The sequence below is a fragment of the Citrus clementina genome, unplaced genomic scaffold, assembly GCF_000493195.1.
Source record: "Citrus clementina cultivar Clemenules unplaced genomic scaffold, Citrus_clementina_v1.0 scaffold_7, whole genome shotgun sequence".
Classification (NCBI taxonomy): domain Eukaryota; kingdom Viridiplantae; phylum Streptophyta; class Magnoliopsida; order Sapindales; family Rutaceae; genus Citrus; species Citrus x clementina.
This window is the reverse complement of record NW_006262075.1, coordinates 561,415-584,034: the sequence shown is the minus strand read 5'-3', so window position 1 is coordinate 584,034 and position 22,620 is coordinate 561,415. Positions and strand designations below refer to the sequence as shown.

At 34.3% G+C, this 22,620-nt stretch overlaps 3 protein-coding genes across 3 annotated transcripts; 2 read left to right on the top strand and 1 right to left on the bottom strand.

Annotated features, from left to right (window-relative positions):
• Nucleotides 1-816: 816 nt before the first annotated feature.
• On the bottom strand, nt 817-3,651 carry LOC18036788 (CSC1-like protein At4g35870). The gene has a single exon (XM_024180744.1). It carries the CDS (start codon nt 3,352-3,354, stop codon nt 931-933), a length of 2,424 nt encoding a protein of 807 aa, XP_024036512.1. The 5' UTR covers nt 3,355-3,651; the 3' UTR covers nt 817-930.
• Nucleotides 3,652-9,665: 6,014 nt separating this feature from the next.
• On the top strand, nt 9,666-14,869 carry LOC18036787 (probable protein phosphatase 2C 60). The gene is made up of 5 exons (XM_006425310.2): nt 9,666-10,061; nt 10,511-10,927; nt 11,145-11,512; nt 13,788-14,024; nt 14,215-14,869. The coding sequence occupies exons 2-5, from the start codon at nt 10,609-10,611 to the stop codon at nt 14,482-14,484; spliced, it is 1,194 nt and encodes a 397-aa protein (XP_006425373.1). The 5' UTR covers nt 9,666-10,061; nt 10,511-10,608; the 3' UTR covers nt 14,485-14,869.
• A 4,296-nt stretch (nt 14,870-19,165) lies between these two features.
• On the top strand, nt 19,166-22,419 carry LOC18036806 (nitrate regulatory gene2 protein). Its single transcript, XM_006425306.2, has 4 exons — nt 19,166-20,372; nt 20,809-21,041; nt 21,133-21,362; nt 21,465-22,419. Exons 1-4 carry the CDS (start codon nt 19,286-19,288, stop codon nt 22,303-22,305), a joined length of 2,391 nt encoding a protein of 796 aa, XP_006425369.1. The 5' UTR covers nt 19,166-19,285; the 3' UTR covers nt 22,306-22,419.
• The last annotated feature ends 201 nt before the right edge of the window (nt 22,420-22,620 follow it).

Genomic DNA, 22,620 nt, shown 5'->3' with positions numbered 1-22,620 from the left:
AAGTAAAAAACGCTACCCAGTCAAGCTTTTGAAATATAGAACATAAGAACAGTTACACTTAATGTGACTAGATTCCATCCAACTACTAGGATGACATCAAAATATACCAAACATACATTTATCACAAGAATTTACCAACTTTACACAACTGTAAACAATAAATACACAAAATAATATAAAGGAATATAAAACGCAACACACCCCCCCAAAAAAAAAACAGGGAAAAAAATGGCAGGAATATGAACATAACACTGACATAATCAGTTATGCAATTTCAGATGATGCTCCATGTCCAATCAAAAAAATCTGAACACCCTATTTATCAGTTTATTGAATGACAAATGGTTCGGAAAGTTGGGAAAGATTAAATAAAGAGATATTCAAACATACAGCCTTGTTGCACAATCAATTTAGTATTAGAGGGAGAAAATCAGATACCAAACAAAAAACTAATTGATTGCTACCAGAAGCCTATAAAAAAATAAATAACTAAATCAATAAAAAATCAGACAATCAATTTGCCGCATCAGTTCCTACACTTCAAAGGCTACCACCTCATAAATTATAAAAGAAGCCTTTTGCTTTAGTTGTTTCAGCCAATGCTCGACAATGACCTGATTATCCCTCTATATATTTATAATGCAATTTAAACCAAGTGTATCATTCAACTACTGTAACAATACTGCATTCTTTTCAGTAAGCAAGCAGGCAGTAGATATCAATTCAAATAAAGATTGGTCTTGAACTGCAAAACTAGCAAAAATTCAAACTGAAATCAACCAATTAAAATTCTTTTGATATGCAAAGACAAGCAAGTGAGAAAGGAGTGAAAATATTATACACCCATGTCCTGTTACAAACAGATTCTTTTATATTACTCACAGAGTACTGCACAAGTTAAACTAATTGGTGAACAATGTATGCCCCAAATCAAAAATGATGTGTATCCCAGTCAAATCTGGGTTGCGAATGAACCTCATAATCAATGGGCCCGTCTACAATGCTATCAACAGTTTGTATGCCTTCCAGAAGAGTTGGATGAAAACTATCATGATCAGAAGGCAATAGTTTGTATAATACTAACAATCCAAGTGTAAATATGGCTTGCAGCTTTGTGGAATCTCCCTGGACTGAAAAGAATAACAGCATCGAAAGGAGGAATAAATCAACACAGAACCGCATTATACCCAGCACAGTATCCATCAACCTCCCGTCATTTCCAGCAGGAAAACCCCTGACTCTATACACAAACAGAAAATTGTATTTATCAACCACATACCTATACCCAAAATAGACTGCACCAACTGGGACCACAAGCGGAGCAAATGATGAATATATCAACGTCAGAGCAAATATTGTCAAATTAAATGCGTAATATTGTGCAAAATCAAATGTCTGCTTGGGTATTGGAGAGGGTCTGCTAATTGGATATTCAGAAAGAGCCTGTCCCTGATGCTCAATTGCATTCATTGTGGGAGAGTCAAACATACTTTGACTAATTAGAGGTTGCTGAAGACTGTCAGTGTTCTGATTTTCTAGTGGGTACTCTTCACTCTGTTCAGGTACCAACTGCAGCATGTCATTCTTTCGAAACTTCTGAATCTTCTTCTTTATCCAAGGGATTGGTGCCAGTAGATCAAAAGATATACCCAAGAAAGTACTTGTGATTAGAAATGCAAGAGTAGAAAGGCATGATTTTGACAAAAATGATGCACTCATGTATTGCTCGATCTTCTTGCAATCCTCTCCATCCAAATAGCACCGACCCATTCTTAGGATGGCACTTTCTAAGGATGACTCAACCAGACCTCTCAATAGAATGAGGTTTACAAGGAAAAAGCAAACCATTTTCAGAAGAGCAGCTCTTTGCTCCCCTGACATAGTCAAATACCGTTCAAACTTGGAAAGATATGAAAGAACTGAAGGAATCACTATATACATACTCACGAATACAATCACATTGGGCAAAAACTGAAAGATTAAAGATGCAAGCCAGCTGGAACTCTGCACCCAAGCCAACCAGGATTGGGCATTATCCATTGCTTCTGCATTAATAATCCGCCCAGCACTACTCACAGCGTTGATAACTGCAAGAGGAGAACTAAAGAACAAAAGCATCAAAAGCAAACATGTGTTAACAAGCACCCTCCGCAACCTCAATGACAGCTTTGTCAATCCCAAATGGTTCCAGTAAATGTCAGTCGCTAACGGAGCTCGCTCAACTTTCCATTGGTTCCTCTGTAGCCTCAACTCCATAACAGAAAAGAACTTACCGAACCGCCTCTTCTTCTCATTCCGAAAATCCTGAACAGCCTTATTTGCAGTATACACATCCTTAAACATCACAAACGCAACACCGGCACCTGGTGCACGGCCCTCTTTATAAGCTGCCAATTCTGTCTCCAATTCTGCTCTCAGCTCTTGCAAGTTTCTCAACCTCACTTCATCTGTAAAACCCAATCTATCCATCACCTTTCCCCATAAAAATTTCACTTTTCTCCAAACATAAACAACCCAACAGAAAAATCCCTGATTTTCATTTTCATCATTCTCATTATCATCTGGCAAAAGTCTCGAATCAATACGAGCAACCAACCAAGTGATTTCATCTCTAACCCTGATCAACTCAGTTGCTAAATCATCCAATGCACATAAATCCATAGGCATAATAACTTTGTAAACTTTCCCAGGATACTTGTACTGAAAATACTCTTCTACAATAGTCTTATCAACACCTAAACTCTTCGGTAAGCCCTGAACCATAATGGTAAATATAGCTGTTGAATTTGCATTTGGATCACTCAAATTACCATTTCCATCTCTGAACCTAGTCACTTTCAACCTTTTTTCGACTCCATGCATTCCTATATGCACCAAAAAAACAACCAACACGACAAACAAAAAATGTATCCAAAGCAAACCCGAACCTTTTTCAATATGATTAATTGTCGTTTTGGAGAATTGATCATTCAGAACAGCATGCCCACCGTAAAGATTTAGCGGAAGCAATACGAGAATGGACGCAACAGCGACGGATAAGAGCACGACGAAGCTGCCGCCTTCGATGAGGAGGAACTGAGCGGCGTCTGCCCCACAATGGCGGGCGATCTCGCGACACGTGGCATGCCATACGGCGAGGAGTTTTGTAAGGAGTGCTGCGGGGCCAGGGATCCGACGGTGGTCGCTGCGCAGCTTGACGAAGAGGAAAATGAATACGCAGAAACAGAGACCGATGACGGAGATGTTAAGCAGGTACTGTATGTTTCCGTACCACGCGCCGGGAATATCGGCGTCGGAATCGTGGGACGGCGGAGGAGACAGTGGGTGGTTTATTGACGGCAGTGGCGGGTCCATTTCGGGGATTCGTCAGGATTTATGCAACCTAATTTTGGGGATTTTCTTCATGAGAAATATTGAGAATCGAGAAGAGATAATTTAATGGGGAATTGATTCAGTATTACGATTAGGGTTACGTCAGGTGAGTCAGAGATAGACACCTTTCTGTGCGTACCCAAGCCCGTCGATTCCACAGAAACTTGAGCTGCTTGGGGAGATGGAATTTTTCCTTCTTTTTCCTTCGTTAGCTTATATACTACTGTACTTATCAACAAATTTTGTTCCACTTCCAACATCCGAGTAGAGGTTAACTCTAATGAGACCCCAATTTTTTTTTATTAAAATTATAGAATAAGGACCTAAGATCGTAACGTTTTATTAAAAATGATAAAATTATTATTTGCCAAAAAAAATATAAAATTATTTTAATAAACAAATTTTTTAAAATTATGTTGTAAAAAAAATAAAATGAGATTGTTAAATTAATAGAAAATATTTTAAATATTTTAATATTTTTAAAAAACTATTAAAATGCACACACGCAACTGGCTTTGGAACTTGTATACTGTAGCACAACTTCATGTGTGCCAGGCTCCGATTTTTCACCCAACCGGTTCACAGCCAGACCTAGTAGTTTCGTTTTTTTGCCCAAATTCATCTCTAACCATAATCAAGTTGTCAAAATTAGGGATGGTAAAAATTTTCATGGGAGGATATTTTCAGAGATTTTTTTTCATTCGGGGAGAGTATGAGGATAATTTTATACCCAATTTCTTATTCGGAGAAGGGATAGAGAAATTTTTTTACTTAATTTTTTATTCAGAGAAGGGATGGGGATGAGGTGGAATCCTCATCCCCTACCCATTTTCCTATTTTAATTTTTAATATTTTTATTTTTTAAAATTACTAGTAAATAAATTATAAAATTATAAGTATTGGTAAAAATAAAAAATATCAAAATATTTATATTATTAAATTTTTAGGCCTAATTAACTAATTAAAGTCCTAAATTTTTATTTAGGATATTAAAAAGACCGGTCAGATTATATTAGCCCAAAACTTTTGTTTTAATTTTAATATTCATTAAATATTTTAAACTTAAATCTATTTTTTATTTATCTTAAATCTATTTTTTATTTATTTTTAGATGTTATAATTAACCACAGCAAATTACAATTTTAATATCTAATCTAATCTAATATTTGCTCTTGATTTGCTTCGACTTAACTATTGTGTTGTAAAGAGAATAGTCAACATTTATAAAGTGTCCATGCCACCATTGAAAAGTTAATTTTGAATCTAAATTTGATTTTATTTGTAACAATTTTGTATTAGGCTATTAATTTGTTCATGATAGTTTGTATCCATTGCATGTTGCGTTACTTACTAATTTAATGTATGTGACTTTTGTAATAGATATTAATGTAAGATATATTTCGAACTTTACTTTTATTTGAATTTTTTATTTTAATATGATTAACTCAAAATCGGAAACAAAAAAAATATATTAATTATTCGAGGATCTGGAACCTTCGGGAATCCCCTGTTATTATTCGGGGAGGGGATGAGTATTCTCTTAAATAATTTTGACGGAAATGGAAAAATAACGGGGACATACGCAAAATATCGAGAATAAATACGAAGAAATTGATCTCCTTCCCTCCCCATTGTCATCCCTAGTGAAAATGCACACACGCTGTAGTGTTACTGCAGGGACAAAACTTGGAAATTAATAACCTATTATTATTATTATTATTAAGTTCGTACGGTTAAGATGCAATAATCAGCATAACTTGGTCAGATCTGAGCCATTGAAGCTGAGTTATTCGGTGCGTGAGATTTTATATTCAAAGTTGATTGGTTGAGAGCAAAGTGAACCCCGTGTGAGATTTTTAGTTGAAACCATTAAAATTTTATTTAGCAACTAATCCCAGCATCCGACCAAAAAATTTTCTCCGTCACCAAATTAAAATGGTTGTCTCATCATCCACGTTCGTACACGACTAACAAGCACCCAAGCCCAAGTTTGTAGTTCAAACCAACTAAGTTTTGCCACTCTATCCACGCTCTTGATCATATATAAGAACGAGCACGAGAGTATTTGTGGACCGAGTTTAAATTTTTTTTAAAAAAATAGAAATAAAAAAAGAGAGAAACTAGTCTTGAGTGGGTAGTAGTAACAAATTTATGTCATCATATTAATTTATTTTTAAAGCAGACTTGCAAATATAATGTTAGTAGATATGTATAGCTAACTACACTGCGTTGACACGACACACGATGAATTCTAGTGGTTTACAAATCATCAAACATTATTCAAACGTAAAATTCTGTTCTACTTTGTTCCGAATAATATTAAAGAGCAAGCCACCTAAAAGATTATAGTTTCGGACATATGATTATTGCATAGCCAAAAAAAAAAAAAAAACACACACGTTTTTCAAACACAAATTTGAAACAAATAAATAAATAAATAAAAGAGCATGAAACTTATTATTAGTTTTTGCATGCAGACACCACTGTTATGTTACAAATTTTTGCATGTTTTTGTAAGTTACTCTTGTTGTAACTTAACAAAGCCCAACTTATTATATGTATTTTATTATATTATTGGGTGTCTTGCATCTCATTAATTGTCTACTGTTGATTTTTCAATGCGAAGAGAAAATTATGGAAGAGTGATTGATCACGATTTTTTTATTCATTTTCGTATCAAAATCAAATATACTTATATATTACAGTCAAACCTTTACTAATGTTTATAAATATAAGAAATTGATCAGAATTTTTCTCGATAATTCTATTATATCACAACCTAAATTTCTACAAAAAAAAAATCAATCGAAACTCTTTCTAATAATTTTAAGATAGTACAACCCGAATTTCAAACTTATATACTCAAATTGAGTGTACGGATGATCAATGGACTACCAACTCATTGACATCTACGTTCTTATTAGACGAACCTTATTAGAGATTAAATATTTATTATTATGACTTTAGATTTTAGTGATCATCGTCTCATGCTTAGGAGCTTGTCAATGGAGTGTTTTATATATTAATTTATTTTATTTTTCATATGGACTATCAACTTTGACGTTGCCATTTGCCATTGTTTAATTGTCTCCGATAATAATTAACATGAACCATTCAATTTAACATTGTCAACAGAATTAAAGTCCCACGTGATTAATTAATCTGAATTAATCCGATTCATCAACCACTACTACATTAGCTGGAATTCAACTGTTGAGAAAATTAAGATTTGTATCGCATCTATAATAATTCAACAATTATATATATCTATACATTTTTGCACAAACATCTCTTTATAAATTAAGTTGACAGCTTATGCGGAATGAAATGCTTAGTTAAAAAGTGATTGTATTAATTAAAAAAATTATATCTGTATTATGATTTTTTTTAATCAAATCAATCCATTCATATTACATAAACTACCAACTCAAGTTGTACGATAATTTGTATTTTCCTCATTATTGCCAGTAATTCAGTTTTTGTTAAATTACATCGACTTAAAATTGGTCTATTTGTATGACCCAAAACTCAAATAACGTAACTTAAGAGCATCTCCAAAAATCTCTATAAAATTTGCTCTTCAAATATTTATTTACTTACCTATGTAGTAAATAGAACGGTGAAAAAATATGATATCCTCCAAAAGACTATTTAAATAGAAATAAATTAATATTATTTTAATCAAATAATTAATTTTTTAAAGAAAAAGTCAATAAAAATTAAAGTATTTATCTTTCTTTCTCCAATGAAAAGTAATGAAATATGAATTAAAGAGAGAGAAATCAACTCTCCAAATTTGAAGAGAGAGAATCATTTCTTAATTGAAGAATTTTAATTGAAGTATTTTTTAGAGGTTTAAATATTGATGTGGCTTTTCAAATAAGTAATAAAATCTTATTTGAAGAGTTTCTTTTGGAGATGCTCTAACATCTGCCTCGTTGAAGATATTTAGAGCCTGTTTGGTATGGCTTATTTAAGAGCCATAAGTGTTTATTTAATCGTATAAGTACTTTTTAAAATTTTTTATGGTGTTTGGTTATTTTTTTAGTAAAGTTTTTTTAGCTTAAATAAGCTAATTTACCTCTACTAGGATTTTAGCTTAAACAAGCTAATTTACCTCTACTAGGAAAAGCCCAAAATTTGAGCTTTTGGGAGTAGAGGTTATAAAGTTTTTCTAAATATATATAATATAAAAAATATCACATAGTTTAATGGTTCAAAAATATTTTTTTTATTGACAACCAAACACCCAATGACTTTTTGTCCAAAAGCTCTATTGGTATAAGCTCTACTGCTATAAGCTCTACTGTTATAAGCTCTATTTAATAAGCTGTACCAAACGGAGCCTTAATTGGGAAGATCCAATGAAACCACGGTCTGGTGCATAATAATTAAATTCGGAACTTTTTTTTTTTTTCAAACCATTATCTTGTAAATGCTTCCCATTTGGATTTCAACTTTGAAGACTGTGTGATCGTCACGAAACCCTGAATATAGTGGGGGCATCCACACAATTTACGATTTATGGAATCCATTAACAGAAAGTCAACTGTCGAACTCGAAGATGGAGAAATTGTCAATAAGTGATTGAAGATGGAAATACAAAGTCGAAGTCAGGATGGTTAAGTTTACGTCGGCCTCCAATAGGATAGGCGAAGGTCAGTTGAGTGAAATTTCAGTGACGTCGGGACTTCCCGTTTCTTCGTGATGCGCGCATATTGTGAGGTCATTTAATAACAGCGTGTTCTGCGTGATAGGCGAAATTGTTATCTAAACAGTTATTTTAATGATAGCATTATTTTAATGATAATCATAAACTTTTTTTTTTTTTAATAGTAATGCTTGATTACTCAAACTTGGGTGATTGAGAGTATATGTTATCAGAATGCATAATAATTCTCTATTTACTATAAATAATTTTCATGTAGCAATCAATAATATCTAATTACATTAAATGATCACGTTGTTTGTTGAAAACAATACAAAATAATCTAAATTAGACCCCAAGTTTTGCATCTTTTTTCTTGAAGTATATTTAGTAACTCAATGATTGTGATGTGCTTTATATACTCTCAATCACCCAAGTTTGGGTAATGACGACAACAAAGATTAGTGTTAGGTGTATTTTTCATCTCATTAATGATTTTTTTTTAATATAATTTGAAAAATCACTATAATTTTTCAAAAATCTTCTAAACTACCCTTTTGAAATGAAAAAAGTCTGACCGAATACCGACCAGAAAATGCTAACCCCATGCTCCATTAATAAACTCAAAATCACTCTTATGTTGTGTTTGATATATTTTTTATATATATTTGTTTTTATTTTCCATGTAGTCATTAAATTGAGCAGTGAAGTTTCAACCAAGCTGCCACGTGTGTTGCCATGAGATTTTCTTTCAACAGCAATTCATGAAATTACTGCCACTTGCTTATTGAATATATGGACACGTATCTTGTATGCTACAAAATGGACACATGGCCACTCATGTCACACTTGATTTTAATTTATTATTTATTATTATTATTATTATTATTTTTCAAAGTAAATCCGATCTTTGAAATTTGCATTAGATGTTAGCCAAAAGCAGTAAGGATAAAAAACACACGCAAGACGTCCATGTTCTTATTATTTTAAATAAAAAAATTGCCCATCAAATATTATTCTAAATTTGACATTTTCTTTTTCAGAAAAATATTGCTTTCAGATGTCAATAAATCTAAGTGTATAGATTTTAAGGGCCATTTTCACCTTATTTATGAAAGTAGAAAGAAATCAAGATTGAGTACTTGAGTTCAATTTATGCTTTCTATAAATTAACCTGCTTAACTGAATTTATACATAAATTATTTAATATTACAATTCTCTAATTAAATATGGTAATTAATTATCAATAAGAATACACATTATATCTCTGAAAGAATTTTTTTTTAAAACAACACATAATTACAAATAAAACGCGTATTTTCTAATTTTAACTATTTCTTCACCATCATTTCGTGCTTGATTACAATAATTTTAAATAATTTCATGTATGCAGTTTGTTTTTTTCTTGTTATAAATAAATTAATATTATAATGGGGTGCGTCCAAAATCGAAAAACAAAAATGGAAATAGATTTATTTAAGGATCAAAAATAAAATTAAAATATTTTGGGTGTTTATACTTTCTCTTTCTTTAGCTACAGGTGGAGCCCACAGTTGGCCATTTTGCATTGCTGGCTTTTAATCCATGTTCGTTTTCTTTTTTATAGGCCTTTGTTTTGTCTGCTGAAAAAAACAATTCAAAGGGAAAGAGAAAAAGGGGAGGGGAAAATTAAAAAAAAAAAGAAAAAAAGAAAAAAAAGAGAGAGAGATAAAATAGTTTCAGTTCGTTTGTTCAATCACAATTGACACTCTCATTCACAGCTCTTTTATTTCTTTATAATCATTTCATTTTTATCTCTCTATCTTCCTCTGTGTCATCTCTTTTGTTTTTTTTTTCATTCAAATTAAAAATTTAGTTTTTATAGAAAAGATAGAAAAAAATCACGAAGCTTTGAAGTAAACAGAAGCTACGGTGTGATTTGGTGGATCTATAGATCAAGCGGTGTTAAACCCTTGCATGTATTGCTCTGTTTCATTTAGATCTCCATCGTTTTCATCACTTTAGCTGACGGGAAACTCTGCAACCAGCTTGATTTTTTGTCGTGAGTTTGTTTTATTTATTTTATGTGATTGATATTTTGTTCACGTAAATATGCTTAATTTTGTCTGAATTTGATTTGACCTTTCCTGTTTGAGCTACAAAGTTTCAATTTTTGTTGTTTTGTATACTTTAGAGTTGGTTTGAGCATAAGGGTTTTGGGCTATGCCTGTATTTAAAAAAAAAAAAATGCGTACGGGTTTTAGATTTTAGAGCATATATATATATACATATATATATAATTTGTTTAGTAAGATTGTTTGCTGAAAAACTACTTTAGCAGCTTGACTGTTGTGATCATGGTTTGATTCTATTAGTATACATGTTGTGATTTTTGTTTTTGTCATTTAAATTTCATTTTTTTGGCTTAAAACTTACTGTAGTTGCTTAATGGTTAACATGTTGTGATTATTGTTTTTACAATTTGATTTTGATAGTTGTTTTGGTTTCCAGGTGAAAGAATTCTGGGTGGGATTTTTATTAGGAATTGTATTTGCATCCAATTCTGGATGTGGAAGAATAGGAGGCTGTTGGCTGAGGTGAGATGAGGGATGTTATCAAGGTTGATGAACTTTCTGAGGGCCTGCTGGCGGCCGTCCTCGGACCGATATGTCCATACGAGTGCGGATACAGCAGGCCGGCAAGAGGGGCTACTTTGGTACAAAGACAATGGGCAACACATAAATGGTGAATTCTCTATGGCCGTTGTTCAGGCTAACAATTTGCTCGAGGACCAGAGCCAGATTGAGTCTGGCCCCTTGAGCACTCTTGAGTCTGGTCCTTATGGTACTTTTATTGGTATCTATGATGGCCATGGCGGGCCTGAGACTTCACGATACATCATTGATCACCTGTTTCAGCATCTAAAGAGTAAGAAAACTTAACTTGAGAGGAGGGTTTGTCACAATAGTGTCTGTTGAAATGTTTTCTTGCTGCTAAGTTTGAGTACTTAAGAAGACACTGGAAGTTCCTCTTTTTATGGATAATTTGATGGCTATTGTTGTTTATGTCCTAATTATTTGAAGGTTGCAGTCAAGAATATAGTTCTTGCTTCTGATGATATGGTTAATATGGTTAAAAATTCCAGGGTTCACATCAGAGCAGCAATCCATGTCTGTGGACGTGATAAAGAAAGCTTATCAAGCTACGGAAGATGGATTTTTCTCCCTTGTAACTAAACAATGGCCTATGAAGCCTCAGATAGCCGCTGTTGGATCTTGCTGTCTGGTTGGTGTTATCAGTTGCGGAACCCTCTACATCGCTAACCTTGGCGATTCTCGTGCTGTGCTTGGGAGGCTTGTCAAGGCAACCGGAGAAGTGCTTGCCATCCAGCTTTCATCGGAGCATAATGTAGGCATCGAATCTGTTAGACAAGAGATGCACTCTATGCATCCTGATGACTCACAGATTGTAGTTCTAAAGCACAATGTCTGGCGTGTGAAAGGCTTGATACAGGTAACTTCCATGTGGAAACAATGAGATGTTCTGTAAGTTAGATATATCTCATATTTTCCAGATATCCTGTATCACCTTAAAGTTCATTCTATTCTCTAAATTTTACTTTTGAATTATACTTTTAGCATGTCAGCTTGTAGTAAACTATGATTTCCATGCCCTACTTTGACCTTTATCATAAAATGAGACTGTCTTATACCTAATTTGGGTAAAATTTCAGCTGGTTCAGGATTTTTGGTCTAAGGTGCTTTTAGAAGGCCAGATGCAACTAATTGCTTTTCATCTTGCATATCCATCGGTCCTAAACACATTAATTTATGAGACAATCTAAGTAGGGGACCATTCTTGGGAGTAAGTCAGCAACTTGACACACTGAGTGGTCTGATAAGTATATCACAGCCGCGGGGTTGGTGGTGCCTGGAGGGCATAGTAAATAGGTTTTAGTAAAAATTTGGAAGAGGTATGTGATTTGATTTTGCTGTTATTTCTTTCTTAAGCTTGCACTGGGCATTGATTAGTAAGATATTCCATTCTTTGATTTTATCCCGAAAATAGAAAAGAGATTTTGGGAGTAAGGTAGCAACATGACACGCTGAGTGGTCTGATAAGTATATTTCGGCCGCGGTGGTTGGCGGTGCACGGAGGGCATAATAAATAGGTTTTAGTAAAAATTTGGAAGAGGTTATGTGATTCGATTCTGCAGTTATTTCTTTCGTAAGCTTGTGCTGGGCATTGAGTAGTAAGATATTCCATTCTCTGATTTAATCCAAAAAATAGAAAAGAGATTTGATGGTCATGTGGTGGGGGTTGTATTCTGGGGTCGGAAGGGTGGTTAGGTTCTGGATGAGCGGTAAACTTGTAGCTTCTACGGTAGCAGTTTTCAAGTTCTTTTTCTGGTTGCTCTTTTATGTTTATCTTTTCATAGCATTCATTTGGTGTTTCGTGTGGGGAGTTATAACTAGTCAAATAGAATATTTAACTGTAGCACACTTATATTGATGGTCATATTTGTATATAGTATAAAAAACCTAAGAATTTAATTTAATAAGAAGCTACCAACCTGTGAGTTACAGAGAAGAGGAAACACGTTACTGCATTGATAACTGGCTGTGAAAAAATTGTGATTAGAAAATAGAAGAGTACCATGATGACCTATTGTCAACGATCTTGGGTAGGAGTGAGTGTGCCCAGTCTGGGGGAGATTGTGAATGTGAATTTAAGTAAAACAGTAAATAGATATCATTATCTTCTAGTTTGCCTTTTTTTAGGAATAATACGATTAGTTACTGTAGGTATGGTGAAATATGGAACTTGGGGGAAAATAGAGATGTAAATTGCATAGTTTAACATAGTTGTAGATCATTGAAGAAGGAATTTAGATAGTAAGATTTGTACGAGCATGTTGGTATCATAAGAGTTAGATAGTACATTAGTTCTTATTGCTTGAAACAAATGATAAATTGAATCTAGTGCTAGTGTCCTGATAGATTTAGAACTATTGTAATGCCATTTCTATAAAATAGGAGTTAACAAAACAAAAAAGTTATTTTTTTTTTGCATCCATATTTTTAATAAATTTTGAAGATCTCAGCAGTTTTGCTTCATTGCAAAGTAAAAACTAAATTGCATAAAGTTTGTGATAATTAAGTTTTCACTAGTTTGTTATTATGTCTTCTCTAGTTTGGGTATAAGAGTTTGTGCTAATCAAGCATGCATTTACAAGTTTGTTATTTATGTGTTCTCTGGTTTGGGAGACAAATGTGTTAAGGTATGGTTATATTCTCTATGTGTTATTGGCTGACCAAGACGGCAACTAAAGGGCAATGATGGTTGTGATTGGACAGGATGCATTGAAGTTTACTTTATGGTCAAAATTTAATGGAAGATATACTAGGATGACATATTGAAAAGGGATGACATATTGGAAGCGAGGATATGAAACGCCTGACTTTGTACATTCTTCTTTTTGAATTTTGACAATCCATATAACTTTATTCATGATGTTGTCAAATAGTTGCTAGAAAAGAGGAGTGCATAATGAGTTGATGTTTTTTGTTTGCTGATGTTTCTATGCATAATTTTCTTTCATTTGAAGATGACTCTCCAATATGTTGATTAAATGGTATAAAAGTAGTTTTATGCCGAGCTCCTTGTCACGGGCTGCTCAAATTTGCCACTAACAGAGGCTAAATTGGCGCGCATGGTTCTATGACATGGCCTAATTTGCATATTGATTGTGAGTTCTAATATTCCAGCTGCTCTCCTCTGCTTGCAGGTTTCTAGATCTATTGGCGATGTGTATCTGAAAAAAGCTGAGTATAACAGGGAGCCTTTGTATGCGAAATTTCGCCTTCGTGAACCTTTTAGAAAGCCAATTCTGAGTTCTGAACCATCAATTTCAGCGCATGAACTTCAACCTTTTGATCAGTTTCTTATATTTGCTTCTGATGGACTGTGGGAGCATCTTAGCAATCAAGATGCGGTTGATATAGTCCAAAATCACCCACACAGTGTAAGATATCTATCAGTCTATAACAGCACTGGTTTGCAACATTCGGTTATAAATTGACAACATTTACTTTGTGTGGCTAGTAGACTTAATGGCATCAAGCTGGTCATGCAGTTCAAATATGGGTTTCTCTTTGATCAGGAATTGTGGGCAAATAATTGTAATTTGACTGTGGGTTGTTTTGTTTCATCAGGGAAGTGCTAGGAGGCTTGTGAAAGCTGCATTGCAGGAAGCTGCGAAAAAGAGAGAAATGAGATACTCGGATTTGAAGAAGATTGATCGGGGCGTTCGCCGGCACTTCCACGATGACATTACGGTCATTGTTGTATTTCTTGATTCACATCTTGTGAGCAGAGCCAGCTCAGTCAGAGGCCCGTCTTTGTCTGTGAGAGGGGGTGGTGTTAACATGCCTTCAAAAACTTTAGCTCCATGCGCCACGCCCGTTGAACTTAGCACCACTTAAAAGGGGCTGGTTCTTCATGCAATTGTAGTTGGTGCTGAAAACATTTTGGAACTTCTACAAAATATCAACTGGTATATGGAGGTGATGCAGAAGGTGCAGCCTTTTATTAATTTTTTAATATACAATGTAACACTTTTAACTTAAAAGACTTGTATTTTATTTAATTTCTGAGTACTTTGAGCTAGAAAAGAAAGAATCAGGGAAGCAGAGCTGTAAAAGAAAAAGGTGACACTGAAGGGTTCTTTCTTAGAGCAAGTTTCTCTACGCATTTATTTTACTTTCTTACCCTTTTTTAAATAATTTTCAAGCTTCTGGGTTTTTGTAAATTATGTTGAACAATATCCCTGATAATCAAAGTCCCTATATCTGTTGTTTCTAAGTTGCACATTTGGATTGCATTGGACTGATTGCTTTGCTATTATTAATTATTTTTTATTTCTTCATAAAGAATGATCAATGAATAAATGAGACTGGTAGATGTTTTTTGGCACGTTTAAGATTGAGTTTAAGCCAACTAACAAGAAATAGGACACCTTAGAACTCTTCTGAAGCGGCGCTGCCAAAACGTACACCATTGGAGTTGTCGTTGCCTTTAATTTTTCTAGGGAATGCAAGATCTACTTAACAATTTGTCCATAGGAAGGAGCTCCCTGAAGAGATGCAAGTACGGTGAAACGTGGCTGTGAATGGAGGTTCTCTTTAGGCAAAACTTTCACGTCAATGGTCAGAGCAGATCAGAGCCATTCAAAATTGGATACAAAGGGAAGTCCCGGATTTTTATGTAAATGTGAAACAAATCATGAATCAAGATAAATGGAAAAGAAAGTGCTATTCATAGGCGCTGTTGCTGGTGAATAGAAGTGGAGAGAGTCTACATTTTTACTGTCTTTTACTTATTAGTCCACTTTGGGTTAGGTTCTCAGGGTCAGGGTGTGTGGACTGTTTGTGACCAGCGGTTACTTGCTTCGTTGCTTTTGCTGTCCATTCCCAACCTGTAGTCGATAAATTTATCATAATTTTCATTTATTTGCAGAATAAAGTATGTAAGGTATAATTACAAAACAGTATTTTATTGTACCTTAGATTGTTTAATAAACAATTTACGTAAAGCAAGTTGGTGAGATCCGTACTTGGCTGGGTAAGAAAGGCGCCCAAAACTCAGATGCCAAATCTGATATGAGCCTTGAAACTCAGTTGACATGAAAGTTCTACCGTCCCCATGTGAGACATTTGAGAACCCTCAACTGATTATACCATTGTGGTACGATTGAGGATTCGAGTATGGCTGCCTTTTAAATGAGAAAGTAGCAGCAAATTTTTTAAAAAGGAAGGGATTGCATAAAAGGAAATGGAGGGGAACAAGTTTGGGTCGTTCATCCTTGCCTTTTCTCATTTGCTATTGCTATTGGAATTCCACGGTAACACAGAGAGGCCCCACTCACACGGTCACAATCTAATTCGGCTCTCCCTATCATTTCTGTTCATTTATGATTGCCTTCCCAATTGTTGCAAGTTCTATTGTAACACTGTTAACACACGCTGGGGAAGGACATGCATCATCCTCACTCATCAAATTCATCCGCACAAAATCTCCGCAGACCAATCCAGTTTTATTATATTAAATTCTGTTTTACGTGCAATTTTGCTTGATATAAAATATATAACGATAACGATAGTCAATTTCGCTTGTGGGCTGTAAGAAAAATTTTAAAATATTTATGATGTATTACAATCAATTAATGCATATATGATATGTGTAGTTGAATTTAATATAATCACCACGTGCATGATAATTTTTAAAAATAAATACACACGTATCATAACATTATTTATTTTTTATATAACTGATATAATACATTTGATCTATTCTAAAATTTCTCGAACTTCAGACACTTGCAATTGCAAGTCCCTTAAAATTTGCTAGGTCTCATTTCGTATTTGCTATATTTATAGCTGTCTATACAAGCAATGCTTTGCTCCTACATCTGAATCTCGCCGGGATATAGACATCATAATTTGCTCATAGTAGAGTTTAGAGCTAGAGGGCGCCACGCCACATGTCTAGGTTTCTAGCACTGAGTGATTTGTCAATTCAGAGTTCAAAGACTTGTCTGTTTCTCGGTGTACTATAAAATGATTGATCTTATTGATTAAGTTTAGTGAAAGAGATTGATTAAAATAGCTGCATAATCATATCTCTGAGATTAGATTCCATTTTAACGTACTATTTCACAATTTCACATGCAAATTTGCATATTATGTGAGGCCAGGGTACTTACAGTCACATGAAAAATGAAGCGGACTCCACTTCCATATTACTCTTTTTTTACATGTTTTTGGGGGGCAATATAAGTTATATGAATTATAATTTAGCAAAAGCCATTATATAAATATACTCTATTGTTTGATCAATCATTTTCTCGGATCGGTAACTATATATCCATATTCATGAGTGAGTGTTTCCATAATCCCACACGGGCATCTAACCTGAAGCTAACAAAAATCCTATTCTCCGGCTGAGGTTCTGTGTTGTCTTTCCCTGAACAAAGAGAGGAAGGTTACGTAGATGAGAACTTTCTTTTCACCAAATGGTGAAATATAATTATTGAGTGATGAGGTTATTTGAATACCAAATGGTGAAATATAATTATTGAGTGATGAGGTTATTTGAATCCATCAAGTTTCTCTTTATTCTTTTCAATTAATAAATTTTATTATTAAACATTTTTTTGATAAAATTAATTAATTAATTGTTTCTTCTTTTTTCAGTCTTAATTATTTAATTCTCATTAATTCCTTTATATATTTTTTTTAATTGTAAACTACAAATAATTGGTTTTGTTATAGGCTATCATATAAGTTAAGAGGATCAAAATCCATCATCCAATGATGAAAATCACTAAAAAAATTTCAGTCATGAAAGTTGACGAATATCAAAGGAAATTAACTTTTACCAACCACAAAAACTTGCGAATAGGGAAAAAAATTCTTATTTTTAGAAAATATGGAATAGAGATTATGATTTAATAAGAAAAGTACAAAAAAAATTCCAAAAGAGCGTAAAAATAGGAGTTTAGTTTGTAGAATGTGAAAGTAAAAAAGATAACACACTTATGAGATAGAGAGAGAAAGAAACTAGTGGAAGATAAAATTTCAAGATTTTGAGATTTTAAAATTTTAATAATGGATATATTTTTTAAAATAAATGTAGAGGTGAATTTTTAGGATTGAAATAGCCTCATCCAAGATATTATTACTAGTAGAGCAGGCAAAATTTGACACGATTTAATTATTTGACACGAACATGACATAAATAAATGGGTATGCGTCGTTAAATAAATAAATCATTTAACAATAGCAAATGAGAAAAGGCAAGGATGGGTATGCGTCGTCAAATTTGACACAATTATTAAATAGGTTGAGTCCAGGTCGACACAATTTTTTCCGTGTCGTGTTAGGGTTAAAGTTCTTAACCCATTTATATGACCAATGATACGATTGTATTTTCTATTTTAAATTAACTTCCAGGTTCTTATCATTAAAACTCATATATTGAACATGATTTTTTCTTTTTACTTTTTTTAGAAGGATGGACATATATATAGTATTTCATTTATAAAATTTTATATAGATTTAGAACTTCAATAGTGTAAATGTGAAAAATATTAGTAGACATATATATTTTATGATATCGATATTTAATATTATTTACATCTATATAATTAAAATTTCAATAGTATAAATGTATAATATTTTGGTATGCATGTATATAAAAAAGTAAATATTTGATGTAAATTTTGGTAACTATATAAATAATAAATGAGTTATTAAATAATCTGATTATTTTTCATATCGAGTTTAAATTTTAATATTTTAACACAATTATTAAACAAGTCATGTTTCGTTCCACCTCAATTTAACACAACATGAATACTAACCAACGACCCGTTTTATCAGCTCCTACCGATTACCGATTTTCCAGTAAGTCCTACGTTACTAACCAAAAAGGCTGAAAATCCACTCATGCTTATGTAGTTGTTTGGAATTGACAAAGGCAGTGGATTGCATGATCATTGGAGAGCGTGAGATGGGTTTATTTTATTTATTTTTTAATGGTTACAAAACAACAAAGCAAAGGGACGTCACTGGTTTCTCCTTTTCCATATCAGTCACAGGCTTACCAAGCGCAAATCTCTGCCAAGACTTGCAAAATCTGCTCTATATTTGGCAAATGAGTAAATGAAGAGACCTTGGCTTTTAAGGTCACAACAGGAAAAGGGTCATGAAAGTAAACTCACTCCATTGAATTGTTACAAGCACTGTCAACATGTTAATGGATTTATGAGTGTGTTAAAGAAGAATACAAAATAAAATCAACCTAATGGCTGCATTCTCCTGCATGCTTTGCTTTGAGCTTTGAGAGGCTTTAAAGTAACAAAGATGTAAGCATGGGACTTACCAGTATCAGTTTGTCTCATTCATATTCCGACAAACCTCATCTGTTTTACCCTTAAAGCCTCATCACCTTGCACCTTAAACTTTTTCTTAAAACAACAAATGATTTCCATCTTTTAATAAGAACCCCCAACTCTTCTCTCAGTTAAATAAATAAATATATATATATATATATACACGGGTGGTTCTATCTGTCAACACTACAAGTTTTAAATGACAAACACGATACAAGCTTAGCTGTTTCTGTTACTGTGTCGAAACAAGGTCACCTTCCTGCTCCATTTCTTCAAAACAAACCTTTGGAAACACAGAAAAGCTTCAAGACCAAATCTTTCCATGTGCAAAAATGAGCTGTTTTGGCCTAATAAAGAAAGATGAAAAGAATGTGCTTTATGTTTGCAAAGAGAGGAAGCGCTTACTAAAGCTGGCTGTTGAACGCAGAAAAGCGTTTGCAGCTGCTCAATGCAAGTACAATAACGCACATTTTAGGGTAGCAAAATCCTTGGGATTGTTTGTGGCCAGGCAATCATCTCATTCACCATCCTCGCCTGGCCCTGTTACCGACCCTTCGTCTTCCGAAAACCCTCAGAACAATGAGAAAAGCCAATTTTTTTCAATGCAAGAGCTCGAAGAACCGACCACCGAGGCCACTTCCTGTCAACCCACAAAAGAGAATCAAAATCCAGAGCCAAACAACCCACTAGACAAAAAACAAAAGGGTGTCATACTTGAGGAATGGGAAGATGAAGGAGATCGTGAAGATGATGATGACGAGGCGGGGAGTGACTGTGAGTACTTTTTTCATGAGATGCCACCCTTTGTAGAGCGAGGAGAATGTAGCTCAAGGTGGGATTATTTTGATTCTTATAATCACATAGAGGGTAGTTTAGGCATGATTTCTGTTGAGAGTGTGATGAGGGCAAGGCAACTAGTGGGAATCCCTGAGCTTGAAGAAGTGGAAGACATATTGATGAATCCAACAAATTTTGAGTGTCTGTATAGGAGTGTATCGACATATTTAGGAAGTGGGGTCAATCAGGTGAACGTTGAAGTTAGTTCTAAGGCTAATCATGAAAGTGTAGGAGAGAGTAGCAGGCAGGGTTCAGAAAAGAATAAAGCTCCAATGAATAAGACTGTTGGGGGTGTGAAAATAGAGGAGAAAATTGACTCTAAGCGTAAGGGAAAGCAATCTGCAAAAAATGATAGCAGTGGTGGAGTTAGTAACGAGTTGAAAATGAAGGAGGAGGATGATGCCGCTGATGTGAGTTTAGAAGAGGCCCAAGATTTGACAGTCACTAGAAAGAAAACAAATAAGGAGTCGATGAAAGCACTGGAGGAAATCGAGGCTTTGTTTATCACGGCTTATGAAGCTGGTTTGGCTGTTTCAAAGATTATGGAGGCCACCAAGATTCAGTTGCAGAATGGTTTGACAGGTTGATTTTTTTTTTTTTTTCACATTTTTGTTTCTGCACGAGCTATTGTTTTAGCTGCAATTTATGTCTATAAACAAGAAAGTTAAGTTTTGTTTTCTCTCTTGAAGTCTGATTTTAGATTCAAATGGACCAATATCGACATGTTTAAGTGTCTGTAAGATGATAATAGAAGTTGTCAATTTTGTCTCTTGGTTATATAAATGTTGCCCTAATTATTCAAAGCAGACGCTCTGGTTCGGTCCTTCAAACTAAATTTGCGATTAATTAATGATATGAATGGGTAATATTTTCTTGTAAAGTTTTCTTTCTTTTCTTTTCTCTTTTTTTAGGGTCTTCAACTTTCTTCTTGTTCTTTCTTGTTTCATCATTTTTTTTTTGTGATCAACATTACTACACATTGATTTCCGTTTTCTAACAGTTACTTGACTCTGTGCAGAAAACTCGAATAGTATCTTTCGGTCAATTGTAAGGAACCAGTCAAGCTTACCTCGCTGCACTTCTCGTAAAAGTGTTTTGCCATCTATCTCCCCCACACACAGTTCTTCTACTGCAGGCACAGAACCAAGGAATGATAATATATCGGAATCTGGAGGAATGATGTCCGGTAGTCATTTAATGTCAATGGGAAAGTTATATGAATGGGAAAAGAAGCTTTATGAAGATGTAAAGGTATCCTACTGTTATGTTTTATCATGTATTTACGTAATTGGATAATTCATTTGTGCTTTGTGAACTTGATTTGTAAATTTCACATGCTCAGATGGGTGAGAATAGAAGGAAGCTTTTCGAGAAAGAATGTGCCATATTGAGAAAGAAGGAAGAAAGAGATAGAGGAGACGTGTTTCACTTAGATGACGAAACAAGATTGAAAGTAAAATCTTTGGAGGCCAGCGTTTTGGTTTCAGTGCAGTGTGCTGCATCTATTTCCAATAGGATTATCCGAGTTCGGGATGAAGAGCTTGAGCCACAACTTTTTGAACTCTTACAAGGGTAAGATCCTAGCTATAGACTAAAATTTTGTTTGAAAACTAAGTTGTCATATATTAAAAAAATAGTGATGTAATATAACCCTCGTGTCTCCCAATTTTGTAGGCTTATGAACATGTGGAAGGCAGTCTCTACATCACATGAAACTCAAAGTCGGATCATGTTTGAAGTGACCACGTTTAATAGTCTAAATGGGAAATATTGCAGTCAATTTCATCGCCATGCCACTCTTGAGCTCGTGGCTGAACTTAAAAAGTGGCTTACATGCTTTTCTGAGTATGTTACTGCTCAGAAGTCATACATTAAAGCTCTTGACGCATGGTTTTCGACATGCAATATTGGTCCAGAATCTGATCAAACTGATGAATATCCTGGGAGAAGTTCGTCTTCTTCTTCAGTCCCTCCATGTGGAATTGATGATAATAGGCCACCAGTAATTGCAGTGTGTCATGAATGGATGGTTGCAATGGAGAAGTTGCCTGATAAAGCGGTGATGAGTGCAATGAAGAGTTTTAGAAAAGAGATTAAGGCTCTGTCTGTTCAACAAAGGAAAGAGCAGAAGCTAAAGAAGAAAGTTGATGGGCTTATAAGAGAACTTGAGAGAAAGGTTTCTGCGTTGCAGAAGGCAGAGAATAAAATTCTGAAACTGAAGGAGTCTAAGATGGAAATCGATGGAGATTTTCAGGATAAGATGGAGCAGCTTGCAGATAAAAAAACATCTTTGGAGGAATTGAAACAAAAGGTGGAATTCGAAAAGGCAAAGCACATTTCTGGCATGGAAGATACTCAAAGAGCTATCTTAAGTGGTTTCCAGACAGGTCTCTCTCAGGTTTTTGAGTCATTGGCTGGCTTTTCAAAGGCTACTGTTAAAATGTATAAAGATCTGGTAACCTACTTTGAAAATGTCAAGGCAACAGGAGAAAACAGTGCCAGTTCATCCCGCTGATCAGACGGAATGGACATCAGCTCCGAATATAAGTGGATATGGTTGGTGCATATGCAGATTGAAGTTAAGAATAGTGTTTTAGTTGCTTTTGCTATTATTGGCCGTTCCATTTTTTGTTGCTTGTTTCTTTGAAGCAGCAATAGTTGTTTAGAATGTGATAAGGCGGCTTACTGCTGTAAATAATTTTTTGTGGAGCTGTTTATTCCTGCAGGGGCAACTATACTTTGCTCCTTTAACGTATTATGATGAACATGGCAGCACATGTTTGCTGTGTATTAGTTTCATGTTTTATGTGAAGTATGTATTAGTCAGCAC

Bases quoted from the DNA above. Each gene is read 5' to 3' on its own strand.
- LOC18036806 (XM_006425306.2), top strand. From the start codon at position 19,286: ATGAGCTGTTTTGGCCTAATAAAGAAAGATGAAAAGAATGTGCTTTAT. The intron at 21,042-21,132 runs GTATCCTACTGT...TCACATGCTCAG, and splicing joins AGCTTTATGAAGATGTAAAG to ATGGGTGAGAATAGAAGGAA. The intron at 21,363-21,464 runs GTAAGATCCTAG...CCAATTTTGTAG, and splicing joins CTTTTTGAACTCTTACAAGG to GCTTATGAACATGTGGAAGG.
- LOC18036787 (XM_006425310.2), top strand. From the start codon at position 10,609: ATGTTATCAAGGTTGATGAACTTTCTGAGGGCCTGCTGGCGGCCGTCC. The intron at 10,928-11,144 runs GTAAGAAAACTT...TAAAAATTCCAG, and splicing joins CCTGTTTCAGCATCTAAAGA to GGTTCACATCAGAGCAGCAA. The intron at 11,513-13,787 runs GTAACTTCCATG...CTCTGCTTGCAG, and splicing joins GTGTGAAAGGCTTGATACAG to GTTTCTAGATCTATTGGCGA.
- LOC18036788 (XM_024180744.1), bottom strand. From the start codon at position 3,354: ATGGACCCGCCACTGCCGTCAATAAACCACCCACTGTCTCCTCCGCCG.